Raw genomic sequence first — 27,925 nt, forward strand, 5'->3', positions numbered from 1 at the left:
GACTGCACAGTATTTATATAAAATATTGACAAGGAGACTATCCGATTCTTCTCTTAATGTACTTATAAATACTTGGATCTTTCATATTTCTTAAGAAATATTGTCCCATTTTGTCTTCCCTTTGCCATAGAACGAGGAGGTTATTAAAATGACAAACTGCCTTTTAGCCTGTAGCGTCTTGGTTGGGAGGATTATTTGTGCATATTTTCATTGCTGTGTGAGCTGGTGTTTATTATATAAAGTACTGGGATTGGGGTGGTGATTCCCGTGTTTGGTCGCTTTGCTGCAACTTCTTCATTCCCTTCAAGCTTCACAGATAAATTTATATCGCTTCTGACAGCTTAAAATGTTAGATCCTTATTAACCTTTAAATTTATGCTTTAAACTGGCCTGGTGGGATTGCATATGGAATGATTTAGATGACGTTTGAGAGAATTTTCTTATCCAATAACTAGTTTGAATGGTTATTCTATATTCATTATGAGACTGGGCTACTGCAAGGAAAGTTGTTATCACATGTAGTGTTGCTGGAGGAGTAGGAAGTGATAATGTTAATGCTCATTAGTGGAGTTGTTATGAAAAGAAGAAATAGACAATAATTGTTTTTCTGCCTTCCACAGTATATTGAAATCCATGGAGTTTGCACCATCTGAAAGCTCTGGTGCGCAGGTACTGAACCTACTTTTGTTTTCTTTCTTACTTCAGCAAATCAGTTAATGAAGAAAAAATTTGTCTTGCAATTCTTTGGTGTTGGCGCGGGCAGTTTCCTGTGGCTGTTGAGACATATGGGTTGAGCATTGTTTTCCTGATGTTTCCTTATGCAAAAAGCTGAACTGAACATTTTTTTGCCTGTTAATTTCTTTAAAGTGGTCAAGACAGAGAAGGACGTTTCAGCTATGCTGGAGTGGATATTCATAATGTTGTGGAGTTGGGTCTTAAACATACTCGAGTTGTTGGACAGCTACGCTGAGATTTGCATGTGTCTTGTCCTGACAGTACACTGAGCAAGGATTTTACCTATTTTAAGTCTTTGTTAGCCTTGAAAATAATGCTCACCGAAGAAAACAAACCTTTGAGTACTGAGAAAGCTCTGCTATTCCAGCAAATGGGGTTTAAAGGTTATGAATTACATTCCTGCTTCTGAAATCTGAACTGAATAACAATACCCAGGGATTAATTTCCAATATGTTTTTTTAATGATCAAGGGGCAGATATTGAGTGGAAGGTAAATCAGACACAGGTTTCTGTGTGTGACTTTGGTTTTGAGCAGGGTGGTTTTGCTGAAATGTAGCATTTCAAGGGGAATACTCAACTTGGGTCAGTCAGCCTAGAAGAAATAATATCATCTTAACTCCTATTTTAATCAGATTAAAAGGAGTCTGCAGCTTTTAAATAGAAAGCATGCCAGTACCATTTTAAAACAAGTAGGATTAAGAGAATGTTCCATTGCACATCCCAAAATAATGCAGAATTGAGGGATGATTTACAATGAAAATTAAACAGTGAATCTCTTCTATGGCTCACGTAGGAGCACTGAGTGATTCCTGCAAATATATGCATGGCGAATTCCCTAGCTGCATTCATAGCAGGGATGAGCAGTTGTTTTCTTCTTCTGAAATCCTTTTTAGTGCCTGAGTGAGACTCTTAATGCTTTTAGAAACAAACCTCCCACTTTGATTTTCTTTAGGATGCATCTAAACCGCTGGAGGTGCTGCTGCTGGAGAAGAACCGCTCCTTGCAGTCTGAGAACGCCACGCTGCGTATCACAAATAGTGACCTGAGTGGTAGGTTGACACGATTTTCAGCTCTTCTGGTTGTTTCCTGTCTTGTAAAGGGAGGGAGGGCTGAGTGAGAGATGAATGTCTGAGCTAATGCATGGCGGAAAGAGTAAGAGGCAACAAGAATACTGAATAATGTTGGATTTCTGCAGTTTGATAGGCTGGATTAGAAAATCAAACTTGGAGAGCTCAGAGAGTCTTTAAAGGTTAGGGAAGAGAGGCAATACAGGATGTACCAAGTGGTAGCATTTGAGGCTGTCTTCTGTTTTGGGAACAAATTCATCTGTGGCACCAGAAGTTTCTTCCCCCACACACAATGTTATGCAAAATGTTTGCATGTAGAACACAATAATCTTCCTGTCTGATACACTTAGATTATACTACAGCAGGTCAGCTTGGAAAAACAAAATACTTTCTTCTTAGCAAAGCGTGTTTGCCGTTTAGCTTTCCTAATGTGGGCTTTTTACATCTTGTGTGCACATTTTTTAAATGGCAAGTCATGGAATTTCCAGATACTTGAATGCTTATGGTTTTTGCAGCTGGAAGGAAGTTAAAAGTTGCCACTGGCCCTGGGATTACTGAATTCTGAAGCGGTTTATGACTTTTAACTGAGTGATCTTGGTGCATCCACCTAATGGTGATTATTCAGATTGGTTTGTTCCAAAATGTAAATGTTTGCTGCATTTGGGTTCAGTCAGGTCCAATGAGTAATGTCTTGAATGAGAGACACCAAAGAGACTTGCTGTCTGTAACTGCATTCATTTTAAATGTATAACTGCACTTCATGTACTTGTTCTAGTTTTAATGTTTGTAAGGGGGATTCTCCAGGCTGCAACATACAAGAAAGGTGCAAACATGAAATGCATGTTGTTTGTTTTGGGGGCCTTGTTTGGCTTATTAAAATTTCAATTATGGGGAAAAAAAAACAAACCCAACAACCAAATGAAAAGAAACCAAAACCAAAACGAAAACAAAAACCCCATCACCACTTCATTGGCCCTTGGAAATCTGCACTTTTTCCCTTTGCGGGGCAAACTTTGCATTTTTTTTTATCTTGGTTTTTCCCTCTTTGATCCCCCATAATGCATTATGTTTGACCTTCCTTGTAGGGTCAGCCAGGAGAAAAGGGAAAGACCAGCCTGAGAGTCAGCGTCCTGCAACCTTGCCGGCCTCCCCTCCTTCTCAGTTGCTCCGCAACACGGGGGAGCAGGCTTCCAATACTAATGGTACACACCAGTTCTCACCAACGGGTTTAAGTCAAGACTTTTTCAGCTCATCCCTGGCGAGCCCCAGCTTACCCCTGGCCTCCACAGGAAAATTTGCACTAAACTCTCTCCTCCAGCGACAGCTAATGCAGTCCTTCTACTCCAAGGCAATGCAGGAAGCAGGAAGCACAAGCATGATTTTTTCAACAGGTCCTTACAGCACAAACTCCATATCTTCCCAAAGTCCATTACAACAAAGTCCGGATGTAAATGGCATGGCCCCGTCTCCCAGCCAGTCAGAAAGTGCTGGGAGCGTCTCTGAAGGCGAGGAAATAGACACAGCCGAAATTGCACGTCAGGTGAAAGAGCAGTTGATCAAGCACAATATTGGACAGCGGATATTTGGACATTATGTGTTGGGACTGTCGCAAGGGTCTGTGAGTGAGATACTAGCCCGGCCAAAGCCATGGAATAAACTGACTGTGAGAGGCAAGGAGCCATTTCATAAGATGAAGCAGTTCCTCTCGGACGAGCAGAACATCTTGGCTCTTCGCAGCATCCAGGGTAGACAAAGAGGTAAGCGCTCACCGGCCGAGGGTCTTGCCCTGTTTTCCTCTCAGTTACCAGTGTTATAAACTGGAACGTTCCCTGTGTGGGGCCATTTGTGTGTTGCTGCTGTTTTCACCCAAATCAGATGTCAGGTACAGAAAGTACAGCTTTCTAACTCTGCTTTTCAGCCCTCAAGCAGGTTAGTATCTTTGCTTATGCTTTTTTTAGCTGCTGGCTTGTGTTTGTCAGCAGGGGCAAGCAGCAGGGACACTCACATCCCTCACTTCCCAATAGCTCCCTATCAGAGCTAACTACAGAGTGAAAAGGATCAATAGCAGCTAAGGGTATCAGCCCTCAGAAACACCTGAATGTTTTTATTTGGGGTTGTTTATTGCGACCAGACTTCTGTTGTGTCTTATGTGATCTTTTTTGTCCCAAAGTGTTTGACAAAATATCTCAGGTGATGCATGAGATGAGTAATATAAAAAGAATCCTGATTTGAAGCAGCTTTGCATATTTCAGGCAGTGATTTTAAAAAATAACATGCGTTTCGTTGTGATTCCTCTTAAGCAAAGACTGAGATTTACATTTAGAGAAACTGGAAAGTAAGTTGTTTACAGTCGAGAGCTATTGGAAAGGACAGGCAGGGTTTTGCTAGATTGTGTTTAATTGAAAGCGCACGCTGGTCGATTTATAATCTGTTCTTCCTTTTGATGATTGTACTTGAGGGGATTATCTGCCCATCTTTAACCTCTTCATTTTTGGTATCTCTAGACGTTTATTTATATCTGTCTAATCTCCTTTCCGAACGTAGCTGTAATCTTTATTAACAAATCAGCCAGCCTTGCTTCTTCCCAAGTAGCCAGCTCCAACCGTGCTCAGCCAAGGGCTCAAGGGGGCAAGGGCAGCTCAGAGCCTTGTGCTCAGAGACAGGCTGCCAGCTTCTCATGTCACACAGCCCATGATGTCAGAGCAACCATCCCCTGATTGTTTTGTTCTTACCAAACTTGTTTTTCAACAGAGAATCCAGGCCAGAACCTGAACAGACTATTTCAGGAAGTACCGAAACGAAGAAATGGGTCTGAAGGTACGTCACAGGCAGGTGTTTTTCTTTGCAGTCAATACCTAGGAAGTGGAGTGTGCTTTAGCTGTGTGTTTCCTTAAAACTGTGCAGTTTGATTCTGGCCTGGAATCTGATAGAAAAACAGACAGTAAGTATAAAACAAACCATGGGTTAGATGAACACTTTGCTTTTTCTAATTCTGCTGCTGCTGTACTAACGTAACCCTGTTTGGATACTTTTTCCACTCCCAACCTTACTGCATACGCAGATAAAAAGAGAGAAGTGATACAAGTGGTTTTATAAAAGCCTCAGATCCATTGAAATGCTCTCTTTGCTATTTTTGTGATTTTGGAGGGAGAAAGCTGCACAATTACAACATCAGTTGCATACTGCTTCTGCTCTAGATTTCCTTCTTTCTTCTCATGGGGCTTATGTGGACAAATACAGTTTAATAGGCTGTTAAATTAGTGTGGTACTTCAGAATGGTGTATGAAAAAGACAATAGGATAATAACAGAATCATGCTGGATCAGGTTGGATTGGAAGGGACCTTATAGATCATTTACTGAACATAAAATAGTGAACCTTAATATCATCATAAGTGAACATCAGAGCAATAAATTATGACTGAACAGGAAGTACAAGCATTTTTCTCTGTTACAGATTGGTTGTAGTATTTTTCTTGTAGCAAGACAAGAGGAAGAATTAAAAACAGAAACAAGTACCCAAAAACTCTGTAGTTATTTTGGCTCCAGACAGAAATTATCTAGCTCACTTACAAATGATAAACTCATCATGAAAAATGCAGTTAAGGGCAATAGCATTCACAGTCCTAGTTTTTCCTCCTTTTCTTCCCCTTAGTGGTTAAATAAAACCTAAACCAAACGAAACCACCAAGTAATAGCTCTTAGCTGGAGAGTGCTTCAAATGGTATCTGCATTTAAATGACTGTTTTTCTTAATGTAGTAACCTCTAGAAAGTTAAAGATTACTTTTTATCTCGTTCTGTTTCAATTCTGGTTTGGGCTGATTGTATACTCCTCCTTTGCCTAGCATCTGATGCAGTTTTTAAGTTGATTCCTTATCTTATGTTTTTAGCTTTCTTCCTTTTCCCTCTGGTTCTTTTCCCTTCTGTTTCCTCTCCCCCTCCAAAAACAAACAAAAAGGAAAGGAAAAAAGATAGTCCTATGTATGTTATGCTGGAAAAGGTATATATGACCACCTAGCTCTTCCCCTGGTGATGTCAGTGTTCTCGTTGCTCCAGTGCAGCTAGTGGGTAGGCCTTTGCACTGCAAGGATATTCTTCTTTTATTAAGTACCTTTTTGGTGTTGTAAATGTTGGTAAAGGTCCTGTGTAAACTGTTGTCAGGTCATGCTGGTGGTATATCAGTATATACTGTCTGTCTTTGTGTTAAAACAAAACAACCAAGCAAGCAGAGGTTTTCCCAGAGTCATTAGTTTTGTTTTCTTCTTCAGGTAATATAACCACAAGAATCCGAACCACAGAGACTGGCTCTGATGAAGCCATCAAATCCATTCTCGAACAAGCCAAAAGGGAGCTGCAAGTACAGAAAACAGGTACGGTCTCATTTTGTCTCTTGCTCCTTTTATTTCAGAATTTAATTAAAACAATTACCAGGAGCTTTCTGGTCAGTTAATTATAATCTTAAAACCCTGAATGTAGGTTTGAAGAGCTGCTTTTCTTTTTTCTCTTTAATTATTTGGTGGAGTTGTTTCTGTCTCTAACACATCCTAAGTTAAGGCACACGTGTCACTGCTTGGCAGGGTTTCTGCTCAACACTCTGCTCTGCCCTGCTGCTGAGGGAGCAACACTAAGATTCCTGAACACCATTTGCCACATGCAAAGCTCTGCCTTCCCTACACCACTCCAGACCTGCAGGCAGTCACCCTGCAGGGCATACCTACAAAATGCTTTCTGCTAGCAATTTGCTCCTTGAAAAGGGAATGGCTCCTGCTTTCTATTCTCTTCTGCCTAACTCAGGCACCAGGGACACAACTGCATGGAAGAGGAAACTGAGTGGATCTGTGGGGGTGAGGGCAATGATCTAGCCAGCAATTAGCAGTCACATTGGACCATCATACTGTGGCCATCATGTACTGAAATTAGAATATAGGCAAACTCAGTTCTCACTTCTATATGACTGTGGTTTTGGTTACCGAATGTGTTCAGTGAATGAACTGGCAAATCCAGAAAGCATTTCCTTTCCCAAAAACATCATTAGTTTAACATCTTAGCCCTAGATAGGTATAATTTCTCATTGTATGCTGTCTTGTAGTTAACATATAATCTACTCCATAGCCCTCCCAACTTCAAAACAGTTTCCAGTACTGCTAAAGAGCTAATGCTGGAGTAGAAAGAACTGTGCAGTCCTGTGGTTTGTTTTTTTAAATACTGATTTACAGTTTTGAATAGTTGTCTCGTAAATGAAAACTAAGCTAATCTCATGGCAAAATAGAAAAGACAGTTAATATACAATTTAATATATGACTTAGTGAACATGACTTTATACAAGTAACGATAACACAGAGATAAATATGGGCTGTGTGCAGGAAACTGCAAGCACATTGTTCCAGTCGCATGTTTCATCAGGGAATGTCAGACTTCCTTTCAAATATTAATTCAGCCTCAAAACTCCCAATGAAACCAGTAGATAAAACAGGAGAGAGAGTCCCACTGTCCTTTTTTCCCCATTTCTTAGCTTTTTAAATGTATTTTATAGTGTGTGACAGGAAGGACTGTAGGGAGGCAAATTTGGAAATGTATTCAGACAAGCCCATAATATTACTAGAATAACATGCAGTGTGTTTCAAATCTTACTTCGCTTTGAGGCCACTTGTAGTGTATGGGTTCCCTCTTATACTTAGTGCTTCACTTTCCCCATTCGTTGTAGAGTAGCTTTCATAGGAACTGGTTTTCAACCACTGGGGACCTCAGTGGAGACTAACTTAAATGGAAACAGATGCCATTGCTGTGCTCATCCCCAACTGCTGCACAGCACAGCCCCACGAGTCCCAGTTCAACTCTGAAATACTGCTTTTAGGTGTTATCTCTTCTGAAAGAGCCTGGGGCTCCATTCTAGAGCTCCAGATAAGGCAGAGTGATTACCAGGCATCAGCCTGGTTTTTGTAGAGCTGTTTATTTCAGTGGCTGTGACCATGGAATGAGAAAACAGGAAGCAGGAGCGTATCCAGCTTGTTACATGAAATAACGAAGTCTCTTAGTAAAGTTCTTGCTTTGTTGTAATTTATGTGTTATATTTTTGGAGTACAAAGGGCTCCCCTCATTTATCTAGTAAGGGGGTATTAGTAGTCTGTCCAGGTGAATGCAGCTGTGTTCAGCTTTGTGCGTGTTACCATTCCTTTGGGAAGATAAGAGAGAAGTGAAAGGTTAAATAACTTTGCAGACAGACCCACGACATGTTATTGACCACTTGGGGTGGGGGAGGAAGAGCTGAAGGCTTGATTTTTCAAAGGCATTTGTTTGAAAATGTTTTCAATGGTGGAAAACATGCAAGTGGTACCAGACATCTGCAGCTGAGGCTCTGCCTGCACGAGTCCAGCACTTTGGCAACTCTCATGTTTTTCCAGTGAAGAACTTTGGAAATCTTACCTGATTTTGATAGAGTACAAACCTTTGCTTAGTGGAGACTCGTCCTTCACATCCACAAATGTATTGCAGCCTTTTTTTCTGACAGGGAAATGTTAACAGTAGCACGTGTTGAATATAAAGCATATTCCTGTGTTGCATTTAGTCTTTTGGTTGTTTTTCATAGCTGAGCCGGCTCAGCCGCCTTCTGCATCTAGCAGTGGCAATTCTGATGATGCTATTCGATCCATTCTGCAACAAGCCCGACGTGAAATGGAGGCACAGCAGGCTGCCCTTGAACCTGCCTTAAAAACACCACCTTTATCTCAAGCTGACATTTCTATCCTGTCCCCCAAACTAGTATCTACACCTGCAATGTCTTCGGTTTCCAGCTATTCTCCTTTGGCCATATCCCTGAAGAAACATTCATCTGTCACTGATTCCAGTATCTCTGCGTTGCAGAACCTCTCTGGGCTCAAAAAGGAGCCTCAGGAGGCACCTGTTTTAGAGCTTCATGGAGTAAGTGATTCTGCCCAGGGTATGTTGAGGCATGTTAAAAATGAGTTGGGACGTGGTGGTGTTTGGAAGGACCATTGGTGGAATACTGTGCAGCATGAGAGAAGAAATACAGCTCTTCCCGAAGACATAAAAGTTGAGGAAACCAGTGGTGGAAAAGAAAAGGTCAGCAATCAGACTAGGCCAGATCGTAGCCAGCTCCAAGGACCATCTTCTTCAGAGTATTGGAAAGAGTGGCCAAACGCTGAATCTCCGTACTCGCAGAGTTCTGAATTGAGCATGACTGGGGCGAGTCGCAGTGAGACACCACAGAATAGCCCCCTCCCTTCATCCCCTATCGTGTCTTTGTCAAAGCCATCCAAACCTTCAGTTCCTCCACTGACACCTGAGCAGTATGAGATTTATATGTACCAGGAAGTGGATACGATAGAGCTAACGCGGCAGGTCAAAGAAAAGCTAGCAAAGAATGGCATCTGCCAAAGGATCTTTGGGGAAAAGGTAAAGAAGTGGTTCTCTTGTTACCCCAGTGTTGTGAGCGCGCGTTCTGCTTCCTATGTTGGTCTAGAGCTCAGGAGGATACACCATGTATCTGATGGAAAAATGCTTTTGCTTCATACATTACGTGTTTGATACAAGGATTGGTTTCAGCCACCTGTAATTAGAAATGGAGCCCCTGAGTTTAGAAATCCCGAAAGCTGAAGCAAACATTACTGAGACTCAATATTTCATGCTTAAAGTAATGAATTCATGGAATATTTGAGTAATATCATTGTCATGACTGGAGAGTCTTAAATTTGTTATAAGTGAAGATTATGGACACGAGCATTTTTCCTTTTTAATATTTGGAAATGTGCACAAGGGTATTTGAACAAACACACAGAAAATCCCCTACCTCTCCTTAGTCTGAAGTCAGGAATTCAGTCATTTCTTATAGCCGGTGCTTGGTACCTTAGTGTGCTTTGAGGTGTTTTAAAGCAATGTTTGATTACAGATACACAAGGCACGATAATGCTGTCTGAAATTCTCATGCTGTGGGCCCTAAGCATTGAACATGCAGAATTTCAGGAGGATCCCCACCCATCAGAAAACAACTCCCAGGCTGTAAGAAGCGGAGGACATCTGGTGTTTCTTCTTCCTATAAGGAATTGAATCAAATATAATAAGTCTAATAGGAGCTGGCATCGTGCTGTTACCTTTTCACTAAGATGTAAAATGAAAAGCCTGACCTCTCGGGGTCATTAAAGATCCCGTGGCAGCTTTCATTACATATGATTTTTAACTGCTGTACCTGTGCTGAATTCCAGGCAGGTAATTGCATTCTGTCTGTCTGAAATTCCCCCTTTGCTGCAGTCGGCTGTGTGCTTAAATATTTACTTACGTGGAGCAGCCGCTGCTGCAGGTGAAAACACACATCGTTATAATTCATCCCCCCAAAAATCAACCAGATATAGGCCTAGTCTCAAAAGTCCCAATTATTTTTGTTTGAGAACAAAATACATGCCAATCATTCCCTGTTTTATCTGCCTGTGTGTGCCTGGACTCTCTGTTTTTCCTGTAAAAACTGATGAAACTATCTGACACAAAATATGAAAAGCATGCAAATCTCGCACCATCCTTTTGCTGTTTGTGCTGCCACTCCGTTCCTGCAGGAAAAAAAGCCGTGCTCCAGCAGGAAACCAGGGCAGGAGAAAAGCATTAACATCCATGTACCCACAGAGGTCATTTTGCAGTTTTACTCATTGTCCGTATAAAAGCGATTGGAGCCATACAGCAGCAAAGGAAAACCAGTGACTTAAATTACTCCTCCTTCCACATCAAATGTGTTAACGTGCCGTTCTTGGTTGCTTCACTTCAGGTATTGGGGCTGTCCCAAGGAAGTGTCAGTGACATGCTCTCCAGGCCAAAGCCATGGAGTAAATTGACCCAAAAAGGCCGAGAACCATTTATTCGTATGCAGCTCTGGTTGAATGGTGAGCTGGGACAGTGTGTCCTGCCTGCACAAGGGCAGCAACAAGGACAAGGTAATTAAAATTCCGCTCTGTTGTTTGAGTCAAGGAGGAGGAAATCTTTGTTTTCTTTTTTTCTTTTCTTTTTTAAGCTTGCAGTAAGTGACACTTGCACCAGTGCTAGGCCAGGCAGTGCTGGAAGTGGCAGCGGCCACCCTTGCAGCCCAGCCAGTCCAGGGAATGCACTGGGAATGTTTATGAAGGAAGCACTCATTTATGTGTAATTGATAAGCAGCAGTTATCAAGTTCCTAATTAGGATGATATTAGCTAGGCATGAATATGATATGTAAGTCAAACAATTTTGGCCAGAGAGCTGGAAAATCTTGTGCACTGTTTTCTAGGCTTGCATAGGGATTTTTATTGTTCCTAGGAGAATATCGATTGCTTTCTCAGGAGGTGAGCTAGAAGAACTAAGCTTTAAAGGGGGGATGCTGTGTTGCAATTACACTTTTACTGTGGCTCTCCTCTTACTCTTAATACCAATTGTGACAGAAAGGCCAGACTAGAGTTTGGCCTTGGTTGTACCCTGATAATGCCACTGACTTAAATGAGCAGCGCGCCCTTGCTGAGATCAGCACTTTGCTATTTGTTGAGCCTGCTTACTGTTTAGTTTGTGGTTTGGCATCTCCTTTATTGTTCCCTGATTTTCCTCTCCTCTCTTATCTAGTCCTTCACTCTGTGACATCATTACAGGATTCCCTACAGCAGGGATGTGCAAGCTCAGGTAATCAGCTGGTTTCAATGATTTGCTCTGAAATAATTCTCTGTGCTTTTGTTACGTTTCTTTTGCTTTGATGCCGAGAGGTTGCTGGTGTTGTGTTATATCATACAGGAGTCCCTTCAGTTTTTTTATTAAGCCAGTTAATTCCTCGTTCTCTCCTTGTTGCTATGGCAGATGTAGGGAGTACACGTATTTAGCTGCATATATTAGGTAAAGAGACTCTCTCTGATCTTAGAGATCATTGGCTCTGTAGGGTTTCTTTTACCATAGTTCAGCTTATCAGTTTGACATGTGACAATGGCTGTAAAACAAGCCTTTCGTTTGTAATGTGATCTACATATTCCAGCTGCCTCACTCACACTGGCTTAGTTTTTGTTCCCCCACTTTCCTTCACATAAAACCTGCTTTGTTAATTTGAAGGTGGGGGAAAAGACCACATTGTGCCTCTCTGGTTCAAGCTTCCCTAAATATTCCAAACCGACCTTTCTTTTTCCTCCCTCCCCTTTCCATTTGCAAAAAAGCAGATGCAGCAAAAGATGAGTGTCAAAGAGAAGTAAATTGCTCAAGGTTTTGTAAGATAGCCACGGTATAGGAAGGAGACTGGAACAGAACAGCTGTGTTCCTGCTGTTAGATACCAAACTCTACCCACACAGACGTTTTACCAATGATATGCTTAACTGGCGTAAACCGCTCGGACTGTTTTGTGCTTTAGAGAAATACTTGTGCCCTGCCCAGTACTTGCACCCCGTGCCCTGCATTGGAGAACTATTGCATTCCAGCATACACACAAGGGTGGGTTGTGCTCCTCTTCTACCTCTCTGCCATTCTGAAACACTGTTTTTGCTGGTGTTTGCTGGGTTTATTCTGAACATCCCAACCCAACTGCTTTTCCCTCTCTACTGAGAAACTATTTGAGACTGTGAAATTACTACAAGAAAATCCTTGATGACATTCAGTCCACATGTTTCTTAAGAAGAACAGTTGAAAATAGATAAAAGCAAAAAAAAATGCCCCTGGTTAAAACGAGCAATGAAAACAACCAAAATGGGCAAAAATTATTTGCAATCATAGGGCTATTGTTACTTACAGCAAAGCATTTAGTGAACATTAACGTTTCCTGCTACGTTTTAGAAGCTGCTGTTCATTAAAAGCATGCCATTGACTACTTTTCTGTAGCATTAATACTATGCAAGGGTAACTGTTACAGCTATAAACGCCTAAGACAGCATGGAAAATATGAGTAATTAATTGTAGCCATTTTAAGAGGAATCTGAAATCAGAGGAGCTGGGAAAAGGCTGCATTGTTATTGCTAATCATCATATTTATGACTAACTGTAATTATAAAAGATTGAAAGACAAGCCCATAGGATTAGAATCCAACCACCTTATGGATTCCCAGGAGGATCCCTGGTAGCTGCAAGTGATTTCCTTCAGGAAGTTCAGTTTTGCTGCTGTGATATTTTGCTCCCCTCCCACACTCCCAATCTTGTTTGTCAGTTCCTGCCCTTGAGCTCATATTTTGTGAGGCGACACATTCCTATCAGCTAATAAAATCATGTTATTGATGATTGCCTCCTTCTTTCCTTAAAGCAGACTAACTAATGAGAGAAGCTGCTCGTGCCCTCTTCTTCCTCTCCCAGTGATTAAAAACAAACTTGTTGTACAATTGTTCTTTTCTTGGTGCCTTCCTCTGTGTAAAGGAATAAGGAAGGTTGTGACACCCTGCAGAACAAAAGAGCAAAACCAAGTGATTTGAATGAGGAAGGGCAGTTTGGTAATTTTCTTTTATTAGCAGCACTTCTGTAATTATAAGCACAGCAAACAGTTTAGAAAAGGTAATAAGAATTATGTGTTTGTGAAAGATCCTCCACTGCAGGGGCAGGCAAAAGAAAAAGGCAGTTCCCATTTTCTGTTCTTCTGAGACATTTCCCAGGAAAATCCAGGCAGAAAAGGTTGTGTATTGTAGTTTTAAACCAGAAATGAATCAGAACAATTTTGAAACGAGAAAAGGTCTGGAACCTTTTCCTTGTAATATAATTGGCTTGGAACTTGTTGAATGCATGAAGGGGAAGAAGTGAAATTAAACTAATACATTCAGTGGCTCCTGAGTGCTTTGCCAAGAAGGTCTTCAGCGTGCAGAGTGTCAACACGCATAGTAACGTCTCAAACTTTTATTAGCTGTGAGTATTTTCATTACTGTTTGGCACTATTCTGTCAAACTAGCGAGATTTTCTGGATTTCTGACCCGGTTACTTACACTCCTAGATCATAAGGTTTTGATTAACACCTCGTTCATGAAAATGTGTTCTTTTGTCTGGTAATTTTCCATTGTCGCACGTGAACAGATGGACCCATTAGTCTTTTCTATGTGGGAAGGAATGGATAAGTGTTAGGTGGATCTTGATGCAGATACAGATAGAGATAGCAGAGAGAAGCTGGGCTTGTTTTTCTTCTTTAAAAGCTTTATTTATGGGCTTTGAAAAAAACACTGTACCAACTTACAGCCAGATAAATATCTGTATTTTCTGCCTGTGACCTTTCATCAAGGCTTGGGTGTTTCTGTGCAAGTTTCAGTGAAGTTGTTTTACACCAAAATGGTGCCTGTACCCTCGGTGGTCAAAAATAGTATCACTGTGCCTTTCTGAAGATTTTTCCTGTGTATTTCTTTCCACCTAACTGCTCTAATGCCCTTGGGTAAATCTGCCTTTTTAATGATTTATGTGTCAAAAGCACGGACCAAATCACATGGAACAAAAAGTTGAATTAGTGTCACCCAACTGCATCAGCATTTTTTCGTGATGAATTTGGCCCTTATTTAGTTGCATTGCTGCTGATCGGAGCTGGGTTGGCTTTGGACAGTAGCCATGTGCCAGAGGATGGGGTTTGTGCTTGGGTACTCTTCTAAATGCTTGTACTGTATGTAGCTTTTACCAGCCTGATTCATTTTGGGTTCTTAGGTCTTTGCTGAGCATTTGTATGACATCAAGGCAAAGTTTCAGGTTTTGCTGCTGTTGATTTCATAGCAGCTCCCAGGAAAGCTGAATTTGTATTCGCTTTTGTATTTATCCTCTGTGAAGGACATATACTCTCTATATACTACATTAAAGACTTGCAAATACTCAGTGGGAAAAAGACGTGCCTTTTTGGTCTGTGTTTCTGTAAGGGTCGTCTTATGACCTAATGTGGAAATCTTCATTTGCCGATACAGCTGCGGGTGATCTCAGGGGATTTTGAATTTCCCTTTTGTTTGTCTTCCTTTCTGGGTATCATCCATCATTCCTAACCTCATGCTGCTTAGCAATAGTAACACTCATGGGAGTTGAAGAAAGGATTATAGCAGCATAAAATGGGGAGCTAATTAGAGCTTGTTTCAAAATCAGAATCTAGCTTGAGATAATTGCATATTATCTCGTGATTTAAAAACCCAAGATCTACTGTATTTAGACCAACTAAAATATGCAGAAAGGCTTTCTTTTCAAAATAAAACATTTGTAACAACAGGGAGATTACTTCTTATCATCCCGTGGGAAAGAAAATTGGGAAAAAAATCAGAATGCAATCTGTGATTTACTGTATTTAGGATATTAACATAGTGTGGAATGATGACAAACCCACGTATCCATTGTATTTGTGGTTTTGTAATACATATTCCTGTAATATCTTTTCAGTACAGAATCTGCTGAGCAGGCAGGTAGTTAACTGGGTAGATCTTCCCATTTACCAAATAACAGAAGGATGCTGTCATTTTGACTACTCAGAGAGAAACAAAGTGGGAAGAGAGTATTTCAGGCTTGCAGTCCATATTCAGGATTACCATCCTGATGTGCTGATGGGAAGAGCTCACTGGCCACAGGGTGGCAATGGAGAAGCTCTTGCCCCCTCGTTGCTCCATGGATCATGGTTTCATTGTACTGTTTTGTTTTGGATGGACAGAGCTGTCTGAGATGGTGCATCAGAGTCCAGAGCACAGCAGGGATTGACATTTGGAGAGCCAAATCCTTAGTACCTCGAGATCATGCAAGTCATCAGTCCTGGGATGCTGACAGATCTTCCCAAATTTGAGCTATTTTTCATTATTTAATCAAAAAGGAGAGAGAGAGATTGTTCTGCAGTCCTTTGCTGGTGTTCCAGGTTAATACGGTTGTATGACCTGAAATGTTTGTGGTTAATGTAGTCTGTAAAATGGAAGAGAAGGGAGATCACAAAGGGCTTTTCATAGCAGGGTAGTTGGACTGCACCTTCCTTGCATAGATGGTTTATGTTTAATGACCAGGTTTTTTGAGTCTTTGCTTTTGGTTGAGAAGCTTGTTTCCTTTTGTGCTGGGTGCAAATGCATGTTCAAAGTTTGGAGCTGAACAACCAAGTCAGCCAAGCAGCTACCTTCATGCTAGCCCTGAAGCACACTGGTGCATATCGGTGAAGCTTCCACATTCTTTCTGTGGGGCTTGAGATTGCAGCTCTGGAGCAGTTGGCCGTGGCTGTCTTGATTTCAAACCATAGGATATCAGTTGGCTCCTCATAAGGGCAGCTGTTGTAGTCTGTCTGTGATGTGTGTGATCATATTCTGTGCCATTTCCCTGACATTTGGACCATGAAAACCTTCCTGGCAGCCTTTCTGGTATCAATAAAGCTGGGAGAATTGCTGTCAAGGCACCTTACTGGGAACTGGGAATGCAGTGTGAAGTCAGTGTTTCAAGTTCATTCTTAACATAATGTTGGCTATCATGGCTAGCCATCATCTAGTCATTCCTGCCTCTTGCCTAGCTCTGTCCTCCCCAGGCTGTCTTGCATGGCCCATAGTCCTTTGTCCATCAGTGATGCTTAGCAAATAGTATTTATAGAGAAATTTCTGCCTTAGTTGTATTTTTTGTCCATTGAGCCAGCCAGTGATTTAATTTGCAGAAAATGACTCCATCCTTATTGTGGTCATAGCTTCACTAGTCTGAAAGTGCTAAAATGAAATATATAATCATAGAGTGAACACTGTTTTCTAGGCAGATAACCCTTGCAGCTGACTTAAAATGGCAAAGCACCAGCACTCTTCTCATATTCATATGGCAAAGAGGAGACTCATGCTGGATTCTGAAGACACGTTTAATTCACTCTGAAATGTGGGTATGGGTTCATATCGACCCAGACAGGTGGCAGCTATGCTTTATTTCTGTGGTTAATTTGGGAATGTGGGTCCTTTACGCTCCCCTTTGGTGTTGAGGGAAAGATCTCCACGCAAGCAGCTCATGTACAGCTCTGCTGTAGCGTTTAGCCAGGCACACTAATGCCTCATTCTCAAAGTCTTCATTTTTAAAAGTTAGAATTAATGAGGGAATATAATTTTTAAGCTGTATGAAAAAAAAGAACCTTTCCTGACCATTATTACTGGTGTGATTCCTAGGTAGCTTATAGGAGTACCAGTAAGCTTAATAGTTGCTGAAAAGTGGATGTAGTTTGTGAGTACAGGCTTCCCCTGCAGCTTCAGCATCAATCCGAGTATGTAACTTCTTGTACTCTCTTCAGGCTTTGTTTAAAAGAATATTGAATATTAGATCTCTGTAAATTCCACTCTTCATTGTTTTATTACTTTTTTCTTCATTTCATCAGTTACCAGCGTTTTCTTTTCCCTCCTTTTGCACATTTGGAGTTATGCAGCCTCCTTTGCGGAGGCAGGACCCGCATTACCTCCTCTCCCTGCTTCCCAGCACGGGAGCTTCTCCTGCCAGCTGCTAAGCACGGAAGAGCTGGATGGAAAATGATGAGCTGATACCTTGGAAAGACAAATACAGAAATAGCTGGAGCAGCACTGAAACACGAGTGAGGCTGTGGCAGTCGTGCTGGGGGGCAGGAGTCAGGGTGATGGCCAGGATCTGTCCCCTGTGGGCTGGCAGCTGCAGAAGAGGTTGGGAAGGTTCTTCTCTAGAGGGAGTGGGTATGTTCCTGTGGGTGATAGGAGGCTCTGGCAGCTGGCAGAAGCTCACACTGGTCTTCTGGTTGCTTGTGGGGAAAGGAGGGGGCAGCATGTCTAGCCCCCGTGGCCATGTGGCTGGCACCAGTGGGATGGAAGTAGCCATCGTGCCCTCAAGTGTCCCCCACAACAGTCCAACCACTGCTCAGCAAATGACAAAACAAAATGCTCCTCCACTGGATGAAAATTACCTTGCTTTCAATCCAAAGAACAACTAATGGGCTATTTTCCTCCCAAAGTACAAGAAAAAAGGTGTGTTAGTACCAAACGTGTGGGTTGTTATTCCCATCTTATAATGGGGATGGAGCTGCAAGTCAGCCGTCTTCTCCACCAAGCAGCTCTAAAACAGGAAGATAAAGAGCCTGCTAGACTCTTAACAACAAAATCCTGTTTATAGTTATGTATTACTTGATAGCAAATCATTCCCAAGAAGAAAAAAACAGAAAATTACCAGAAAATTGTAATCTTCTGAGTTTGCTTCTAGCCTGCCCTTTGCATGAAGGTGTGAGAAAAACTGATGACTTTGTCTCACCTAATTTGGTGGGTATTGGAGGTTTTCAGGTTCGCCAGCAGCCACTGAAAGTATCCAATGGTTATTTTAAATCTGATGAGAAACAAAACTTGCATTGAAAACAAACCAAAGTGGATTTGAGATCACATTTAAATAAAAGTGACAATAGAAAAAATATCCAATTAAAAAGAACTAATGAAAGGAGAAAATATAATGACAGCAAGAAATGTAAAATAGGCCAGGTAGTACATGGCTTTAAACTGACAGAGTGTAAATCTGTGTTAGATCTCAGGCAGTTCCTCCCTGTGAGGGTGCTGAGGCGCTGGCACAGGATGCCCAGAGAAGCTGTGGCTGCCCCATCCCTGGCAGTGCTCAAGGCCAGGTTGGACACAGGGGCTTGGAGCAGCTGCTCCAGTGGAAGGTGTCCCTGCCTGTGGCAGGGGTTGGAGCTGGAGGAGCTTTAAGGTCCCTTCCAACCCAAACCAGTCTGGGATTCTGTGTCTCACATTTGTACTTGTCAAAGATATTGCTGATAGCAACTTAAGAGGTACTTGTTTCTTTGGCCGTGTCTATAATGCCCTATAATGGTGTTGAAAAATGATCGTTGCCCAGAATAATTCAGGCACTGTTTGATACTATTTATTGGCAAAACCTCAGCTTGACAACATATCCCTGTGTTGCTGTCAGTGCTCAGGGTCTCTCTGATGAGACTGTCCCAGGACAGTTATCGGCTGTGAAGAGTGACATTGTCCTTGTTTGTTCTCAACAGCTCTCCTCACAGGTAGCCCAGCCAAAACATCCTTCTCTGTTGTTCCACACGAGATGGTCCCCTCTGGTATCTGCTCCTGAGATGTCCCTCCTTTCCTCTGTGCTCTCCAAAGGGAGTTTAGGATGGGTAGGAGATGGGAGCTGCCCCTTCCATCCCCTCTCTTGCACACACACAGGAGGTGGGAGATCAGTGCAGTGTAACTATGTTGTGGTTTATGTTTGTTTCTGTCTTTTACCCCTCTGGAACTTGGGTCCTAAAAATAGTGCAAGTTTGAATTGGCAGATGTTTCATTTGTCCTTTAGGAGAGGACCAAAATTAGCCTCTCATTTGGCACCTAAATAAAGCAACTTAACTGCCTTTATGCGAACTTTGCAATTACTGTCTATTGAAGTTGCAACGTTTTGTTGTGTTCGATGGGGAAGGCTATTATGTAAGTAACACCCCACCTAAAAAGCCAACAGACCTTGAAAGAGAGGACAGACAGAGCCCAACTGGTTTCTTCTGGGGGTTTGGGTTGCTGAGTTTTTCCTTTTCCTCATCTGAGGCAGGTGATTTTTTTCCCTAATGAAGGTTTCATTTAAAAAATAGAGGCAGAAGTAACTTGGAAATGCTCAGAGATGTCTATTGTAAAGCTAAAAAAACCCAATAAAAGGACAGCAATGGTTTTCTCTAATTTTCAGACAAAAATCTGCACAGAATGCCTGAAGCTGGGTTAGCAGTGGGACTCCCCAGGGGCAACAGAAAGATGTTATAATCAATTACCACATCATAACACTGATGTATGATAATTACTGAGTGTTCCTCCTGAGATAGTGCAGCATTTGGCTGGGATGCGGCTCTTTCATGGTCCACTGCCTGATTAATATGCAAATAATAGGCTGATTGCATGATGAATGCAGAAAATGAGTTCGCTGATAACGTGAGCACCGAAGCGGGAAGATGATAAATTACTTTTACTGACTGTCCTACATTAAGTACCCTTTCTCAACAATTTTATCACAAATTAAGTAAAGCAGTATGGAGAGATTATGAGGATGTGTAAAATAATGTACCTTAATAGCTTTTATAATATTGTTGCATACAATGTAAATGTCATTTTGTTTCAGTACTTTAGCCAGTACTCCTCCTGAAGAGCACTGCATTTAGTAGAGCAATGCTCAGGGTCACTCTTCTTCAACTGCTTGCTTCTGAGGTGAAGAACAACCCACCACGTTGTTGTTAGATGGGACTTCTCTCTTGGGAAGGAGGGCAGTCATTAGCCTGGGATCCATCCCATGTGTATCCTGCCCATCGCAAATGAATGTCCACATTGTTTAGTGGGGGAGGTATGTTTAAATGCAGTGCGCACTGCACATATGCATTCTGCTTCTTATGCTTGTCTGGAGCAGACAAGAGGCTGAAGTCTCCATGGAGGATGTAGAAATACCTTCACACTCAGGCTTACAACAGAGATGAGGAACAAACCATTACAGACATGGTAAGGCATTAAAGTTAGTCTCTAATCACAAGGTCAGCAAGTCAACAAAGACACCATGAGCTGCAGCAGAACCTCTAAAAGCCCTAACTCAGTTTCCCAAAAGGCATTGTGCACTCATTTATTTTGATTGTACTAAAAATATAACTATGTGGGGTTGTGGCATCTTGATTGATTGCTTTCTTGACATATTTGTTTTAACATTCAGAAAATCCTTAGTAAAGCTTCTGCACACAAGCTGGTTTAATAATAAGGTTATTGAAAATGTTTTCCAGCAGTTATTTCTAAATACTGACTTCTGACTTAAGTAACAGAAACAGAGAAAAAGCTCAATACTACTTAAAGATTTGCAGAGTGCAGCAATGCCTTTCGAAGCAGCTGTGATTTTGCCATTAATCACCTAATTTAAAATCTGATAACTTCTTAGAAAGGATTCTTTAATTCTTTAAAGATGATATGTAAAAACTATAAATTCACCATTTAGCACTTCCTTGGGTCAGGAAGCTCTGTGAGAGCAGGTAGATATTTGAGGAGATTCTCCCTGTGTGCTTGTTGTGATGTTTACCTCTTCCATAGACACCCACTTTTGGCCAGTGGGACTGTTGGCATGACCAGAGCATTGCTCTGATGTTTCTGATCGTGTGTCTACATCCAGCTAAAAATATTCTCAAGTTCCTTTCTTTTCCCCTTCATTTGTTGTAGAACAGCACTTAGCATCATGGCTATGTAGAGACCTCATGCTTCCCTGTAAGCCATTTCCAGAGTGCCTCTTATTTGAGAGGTTCATCAGGTGGTGTGGTTGTGTCAGGGGTTGGTGTGTCTGCTCCAAAGTCTGATAGATCTCAGTGAAACTTCTCATTGTAACTGATAAACTGCAGTCATATCTTTCTGCACAAGATTCTGGATATCCTGGATGTTCAGACTGCCTTCACAGCGATCTTCTCCTCCACACCATGGCTGACAGCCCAGCAGCAGAGTCCTCCTAACTCACTAGAAGTGTCTACGAAAAAAGAATCATTATATGATTCTACGTTTGATGGTTTGAGTTTATGCAGCCTTACGGTTGTCCAGCTCTGTGACATTGCTTAGCCAGGCCTCCCGTATGATTACCTGGATTTGCCTCTCCCCATTGAGGTGCATGTGATGCATGCGTACTGCAGAACAAAACTTTACAGCTGTTGAGGTCTTTTGCATTACTGGAGCCCAGCACACCTCTCAGAGAGCTATAAAGCACTTGTGTGGGCTCAAGAGGTGTGTGTGAAGGACGGCAAGGGTTCACCAGCCAGGACTTCCAGTGGTGCCTTCCTGGAGCAGCCATAAAAGAGTGAGAACCAAGTGATGGCACTGCCATGCTCCATGGGCCGAAAGCTTGTTAAGGGGCATGCACAGGAAGGCAGTTCTGACCCTGTCAAAGGTGTGAGCTAAGCAGAACAGTCCCTTGCCCCTGTTACTTGCTGCATCCTATCCAGAGCAGGCATAAATAACACAGCAGCTAGACATGCTTCTGCTTGGTTGTAAAGTTGGTTGGATGGCCCTGGGCACAGGCTGGTCTTCAGTTGTTGGTCCACATGCAACATTAAACTCACAAGGCTGTACTAGGTCTTTCCTTGTTATTCCTAACATGGAGACTGGCACAAAAGACCATCCTTTTGCTGATGGGCTTGACTGCAGATGAGATCAGGAAAGAGATCCAGTTTCCTGCTCGGAATCCCTTCTCAGATCTGGGTCACAGGTTTGGTTCCCCCAGCCATGTGGGGACAGCATTATATTTCAGGGTCAGGCAAAAACAGAGGTAAAGGATGGAGCCAGGACAGGAACACCTGAAACTGCTCTCATGCCAGCTTTTGGCTGTGAGGAGTCGCAGTCTTAATGTAGGTTTGGCCACAGTGGGATTTCCAGGGCTGGCTGAGGCATCTGTAGTTGTGCGTTCATTGGAAACACAATTGGTTGCACAACTTCTCTAAGTACTTTTAAATGTCCAGCTCTAAATCTCTCCTCATGAGTCTGTCACCACCTCACATCTTACTTGCTGTTTTCTGAACTTCATCTGATTTCTCCCAGCTCCTTCTGGTTTCTAGAATGGCTGAAAATGTGTATTAATACAAGTGCAAAGCTAACATCCTTATTGAAAATGCCACATAAAAATTGCAGCAATACCTTTAAGCCTTTAACAATGCTCAGAAGCAGTTTTTTTCACTCTGATCATCCAGGTAATTTCATGTGCTCTATGTAGTGTGGGGACCTTTATTTTTAGTACTGCCCTAGTAATTTCAGAGTTAACCAGAGCTGGTTTCCTCCCCGTTCAGCGCAGGCATGCATACATCTGCATGCTTTCCTAAAGGGGTTTTCTTTTGAGCCCTCCCCTCATCCACATAAAATCTCCCTCTGAGCCAAGACCCAAAATAACATTTTCCCCAAAGTTCCAACATTTGTGAAACAAGCAAACAAACAAACAAAATCTCCACGGTCAGAACAATAGCAGGTGCTTGAAACTACAACTGCACATACCTACCTACTCCACCTCATTGTATATACGCGCTGTAGGGAGGTTTGTATACTCCCTGCATAGAATGTGGGAGTTTATAACTGTAGGGCAGGTCGTATTTTCATAAGCCACATTAATTTGCAGACTGTGAAAGGCAAGGTGCACTCACTTGAAGTAAATCCACCAAAACCACTACCTGAGAGAAAGCCTTCAGCTTTCACATGGATTTTCTCTCAGTTATTCAGAAGAGGGATGCGTTGCAGCACTGTTCCACAAATGCCAATTGCATCCCACAGTTTAAGCTTGCAGGGCACCTCTGTTAGCCCAGAGAGTTGTTGGGGTGCTTTGCTCTTGCAAAGAGATCCATTGAGACAGGTAAGTTGAGATAGGACATAGGAGAAAAGTATCTCCCTGAAATTTTCAGACCCTAGGAAACAGAATGAAGTGGTTGTCCTGAGGATGTGGCCATTGTTGAGCTGTGTGATCAGGTCCTGATTCTCAGCACAGCATCCACCAGGTTTTGGTTTACAGAATGGGCATCCTCATCATCAGGGGAAGACAGAAAATAACCTTGTCCCAGTATGAGACACTTTGATCTCAGGCAACCTGCCAGGTCTGTTGTTCTCCATTAACTCATCTGCACGAGGAGGTAAATGCAGGCCCTGAAGTAGCAAATGCTCTTTTAAGAGGTTGCTGAGAAATCTCTTCTCCATGTTTGTCTGCTTTCATCTTCCCTACTAATTTGCTGTAACAGGAGTGCACAGAGCATGGGATGCTCCGTGTCCTCCCTGCTCCGCTGTGCACAGGATGTGGCATTTCTCACTGCCCCTTGAAAAGGAACTTGGAATTTGACTAGTTTGGCATCAACCTGAAGCTTGAGCTTTGGACACTGCAGAAAGTGGTGCATCAAACCCAGTGCCAGTTAAATCATGTTTGGGTTCTTGTTGGAATGTCGCAGAGTACCCTGTCATTTTGTTTTAGCAACTTGTCCTTCCAAATGCGCAGTTCGCCTTATGGCATGCCAGCAGTAAAAATGTCACTTACAATAATTACTTTTTGGTGAAAATGCTTGCTGACTTCCTACCTTCAAGCTGTTTTTTACACAGTGGGGAGATAATAAGAAATGACTTTATCCTGACTGCTCAAATGAACACTAAATGGAATTTAGGTTATTATTACTGCAGATAGAGGACTCTGCACTGAAATTTAAATAGTGGATCAGATAAACTACAGAGATTTGTCTCTGGAAATTACAGTGGATCTGCTTTTTCAATCCACTTCACTCTGGAACTTCAGACAGCTGTTGTCTGCCTGCTGTCTTTGGGATATCATATTTTTCATAATCCTTTTAGAGGCCTCTGAATACCTTCTGTGTCTTGCCTGGTCTTCCCCAGCTTTGCCATGTTCGGTACCTCGTTCCCCAGGAGCCCTTTTGCAGTTTATTAGCTAAGCTTGTGTTTGCAACAACAGTTGGGCAGTTTATTCTCCTAGTGGTTCCCGAGCTGCAAAAGTACAGAGTGCTCTTTATACACAGGCAGGTGTGCTGGGAGGAGAGGCTCTGTGCGCTGAGCTTGTGTTTGATGCTTGCAAATTCAGATGCCATTGTTCAGACCTTTGCTCTGAAGTAGTGGTTACTGTTGGATGTAAAGTCAGTTTGCTGCCATGGCCATGGGACTTGAGGTAGGGTATGAGCAGAAGTGTCAGACCTGCAGCTCTTGAAATGCATACAGGCAGTTCCACTGGAGGAATCTGCCTGTGCTGGCAGACAGCAGCGGGATGCCTCTGGGACTGGTGAAACCGTATCCGTGTCTCAACACTGCTCTGTCATCTGGATACCTCTGTTGAGAGGGATACATCCGGTACTGGTGTCATGTAGACATCTGTGATTTTCCAGGGAGGTTGTAGCAGGCGTCACCTTAAGTCTTTGCACCTGAGGTGTCCTGAGCTTCAGAAGGAGCATCCAGAGTGCTGTGAATCTGAGCTATACCACTACTTTTGTATGGAGAGCAAAGTCAGATTGCTTTGAGTTCCTGTACATCACAAAAATGGTCCCTCTTGATTGGTGCCATGCGATGTCATAGAGTGTAATTGAATGTGTCTGACTGTTGAGTCCCTGCAGCTGAGCAGGTGATGCTGTGCCGTAACAGGGGACCCCAGTGCAGCCCGTGGTTCGTTACACCCTACAGTGATTTTGTCAAGGTACAATGGCAAAACATGATCAGACCTCATAGAAGAACGTGTCAGGCTGATGCTGTTGGGGGAAGTGTTTTCAGGTAATCTGCAGGCCACCACTGGGATAATTGCAGTGCAAAATGTTCTACAGGCAGTGTTTAAGCAATTCAGGATCCAGGACCTGACCCCAGCATGGGAGTGGGAAGTCTTGTCATTGAAGAAGAGTAAGAAAATCTGATGTTAAGTTCAGGAAAACCATCATAACCAATGAACTGAGGCTGGAAACGCTCAGCCTTTCTCACATTTCCATAACACTACTGTAGTAGAACCTATGGGGAAGGTGAAGAGGATGAATGGGACCAAAGCATCATTTAGCTTCATTCATTGTGCTAAGGTGTGCAAGACCATAAAAGATTTTCTGTGTTCATATAAATGAAGGCAAGGGCAATTTGTTATGGTTCTCAGTGAGTTTTGTAAGATGCTCGGACAGACCCTCATCCTGTATGTTAAATTGCTTGCAAAGTTTGTTTAGTTTCTGAAGTGATAACTAGTAAGGGGTAGAGATGGGCAAGCTGTGATGGTTTGGGGGTTTGTGGCAGTGAGATGGTCATTCAAGCAGCAATTTTACATTGGGAAAATAGTATTTTAAAAAGAAAATAGAAGGTATTTGTATAATGTTGACTTTGTTTCCATCCATTTACATACCTTCATTTCAGATTATGCATCCCTCTCTAGTACTGTAATAGAAAAAAACAAAACGGAAGAATTTCCTGTGTTAAGAGTAAGGACCAGGTGTTCTACCAGGATTTATGTGGTTCCAAGTGTGTCCCTTTGGTGTCTGCAAACTGCATCCAGTCTATTTGTCTTTATGAAGATCTGTTTGCCTTCAAAGACTTGAATACTCACCTTCACTGGATGGTCATGGCTCTCTCTTAGCTATGTCCATCAACTGTGAAATAGCCACTGTTGGTGTTTCAGTTGTCTTTGTGTTTTAGCTATGAATGGAGGCCAGTTGCAGTGGCCAAGTATTTCAGATTGTTGACTCATTTATGCAGACATCCCAGTTGGTTGGAAGTGCCTCAGTTTCCCTATACCCCAGATGTATATTTCAAATTAATAATGTAAAAAATGCATGGTAGTGCCTTTGCCTTTTCATGACTGCAGTGTTAGAAGATTTAGATCACTCAAATGTACTTATTTGAATCTTTAATGCTGTTTGTCAACATCAACCTGTAAGTGCACAAAAGATACACCAGTTTCTCAGTCATTTAAAATTGTCATATTGAACTGTGTCATAATCAAAGCTTAGGCCCTAATGGTCTTCCCACCAAGCTAGTCTGGGGACACCCTGTTTCTCCCATCCTCTGTAAAGCCCAGGGCATGGCTGATGTCTTTGGTTACCTGAGATCTTAAATCCCAGGTTCTGCAATGACCTTGACACTGGTGATGCTTTTGATCTTTGCAGCTGTTTACTTCAAACACCTTATTTTGGGACTTTTGCTTCAGGTTTTCAACTGGATACAGGCTGTTGGAAAGCAAAGCAAAACACCCCTTGGGATAGCAATGTTTCTCTGGAATTTATTAAAGCAACGCCATCAATAAATGATGGCTGTGGGGTTTGCAGGTCCTGCAGATGGCCATAATGCAGTTCTAGTCTTGTATTGACAGAATAATCCCTTCCTCACTAAATACAAACATGTAAACATTCACTGAACATCACTTATTCCCTCTTACGAAACTGCATTGCTCTTAGGCTAGTGCTGCTCTTCGGTGCAGCCTGGGGTTAAAAAAGCAGAAGGCGTTTTAAAGAACTAAGCTTCCAGTGTATTATTTCCATTGGAAATGTTCAATTGCTACTTTGGAAATCTTAATATGTATTTTTCAGATGTCCTGAATTTGTTCCTTTGTCCTGGGAGGAACTTGAGAGAAATGAATACAGACAAATTATTTCATAAACCATGCAAAATGGCTGTGGATTGACAGTTAAATCTGTAACAGTGAATACATTCAATTTTCCCCTTTGTTCTGTCAGCAGTCACTTGCACTCTAAATGTCTATTTAATTTTTTAAGTAGATTACCAGGAAATGTTTGCATTATTTGATTATTGAATTTACTTTTCCAAATAATGGATCTTTTCCTCAAATATTTATGTGGTATTGAAAACGTTTTTGCATCAGGGAGCAATGCTAAAAATGAATGGGGACCATATTTTGAGTTATTTGGAGTATATGCGCAGAATGCTTCATCTGAAATCACTGTACACTCGTGGTGCATTGGGGGAAGAAAAGCAGTTTGTCATCTGCACTGCTTTCCAGAATTAGATTCAGATAATCCCACCTTTTTGAGTAAATAAGGAGCAGATTGGGCTGAAAAATGAAATGCAAGTAAGCTCTTGATATGTGATATAAAAAATAAATAAGCTAATAAGTGAGCAGCACAGAGCATTTTAGTGATAGATGGTAACAGAGATTACCTTTGTTGTTTACATAATTAGGCTGGGCAGGGAAAGGAGAGGGAGAAAGCAGCATTCAGAAATGCTTTTGTTTAGCCCTGTGTGGTTGGGGGCTTGGGGGGGTTTGGGTTTTCCCTGCGCTCCGTGTGTGCATGTGCTTTGCAGCGCACGGTTGAGGAATTGTATAGGAAATTTGCAGCTGCTCTAGTTATTCAGTAAGATTTGTATAAGCTGGCACAAGGGACAAAATTAGAGGGAACTTGAACGAGAGCCGTGCAGTTTATTAGCTAGGCAGCCATAATTTTGACCTTGCTGTGGGTTAAAGGACACAGACCTGAGAAGAAATCTGTTTATCATGGAGGGAATTCATGCCATCCCTGACAGTGTACAGTGAACAAGATGGATGATCTGCCAAATTGGTCCCTCGCATGGGTGAATCAGGGCAAATTTACAGTACAATTCCTTTGCTGCTCCTGATACAAAAATAACATTTGCTGGGGTTTGTATTCAGTTGTATGATGACCTGGGGTGAACAGAGAGAAGAAATAAGATTTGCAGGATCCCTATTACCTTAAGGATTTATATGCACCTTGCTTTCCTTTTATGCCTGCCTCTTTTGCATCTCTCATAAAGCACTAAGGAAAAAGTCCAATTGC

The 27,925-nt window shown here is 42.1% G+C and overlaps 1 protein-coding gene across 6 annotated transcripts in view; it reads left to right on the forward strand.

Annotated features, from left to right (window-relative positions):
* Nucleotides 1-27,925, forward strand: part of CUX1 (cut like homeobox 1) — a 266,767-nt gene that overhangs the window by 193,635 nt on the left and 45,207 nt on the right. The window contains exons 13-20 of one of the 6 annotated variants that reach the window (XM_034068862.1): nucleotides 621-669; nucleotides 1,688-1,784; nucleotides 2,888-3,559; nucleotides 4,554-4,619; nucleotides 6,070-6,171; nucleotides 8,388-9,214; nucleotides 10,572-10,737; nucleotides 11,391-11,447. In XM_034068862.1, coding sequence (XP_033924753.1) covers nucleotides 621-669; nucleotides 1,688-1,784; nucleotides 2,888-3,559; nucleotides 4,554-4,619; nucleotides 6,070-6,171; nucleotides 8,388-9,214; nucleotides 10,572-10,737; nucleotides 11,391-11,447 — 2,036 coding nt within the window. The remainder of the gene's footprint in view (nucleotides 1-620; nucleotides 670-1,687; nucleotides 1,785-2,887; nucleotides 3,560-4,553; nucleotides 4,620-6,069; nucleotides 6,172-8,387; nucleotides 9,215-10,571; nucleotides 10,738-11,390; nucleotides 11,448-27,925) is intronic. The other 5 variants (XM_034068863.1, XM_034068864.1, XM_034068867.1 and 2 more) reach the window with 5 other exon arrangements.

This window comes from Melopsittacus undulatus, chromosome 13 (assembly GCF_012275295.1).
Source record: "Melopsittacus undulatus isolate bMelUnd1 chromosome 13, bMelUnd1.mat.Z, whole genome shotgun sequence".
NCBI classification, from domain to species: Eukaryota; Metazoa; Chordata; class Aves; order Psittaciformes; family Psittaculidae; genus Melopsittacus; species Melopsittacus undulatus.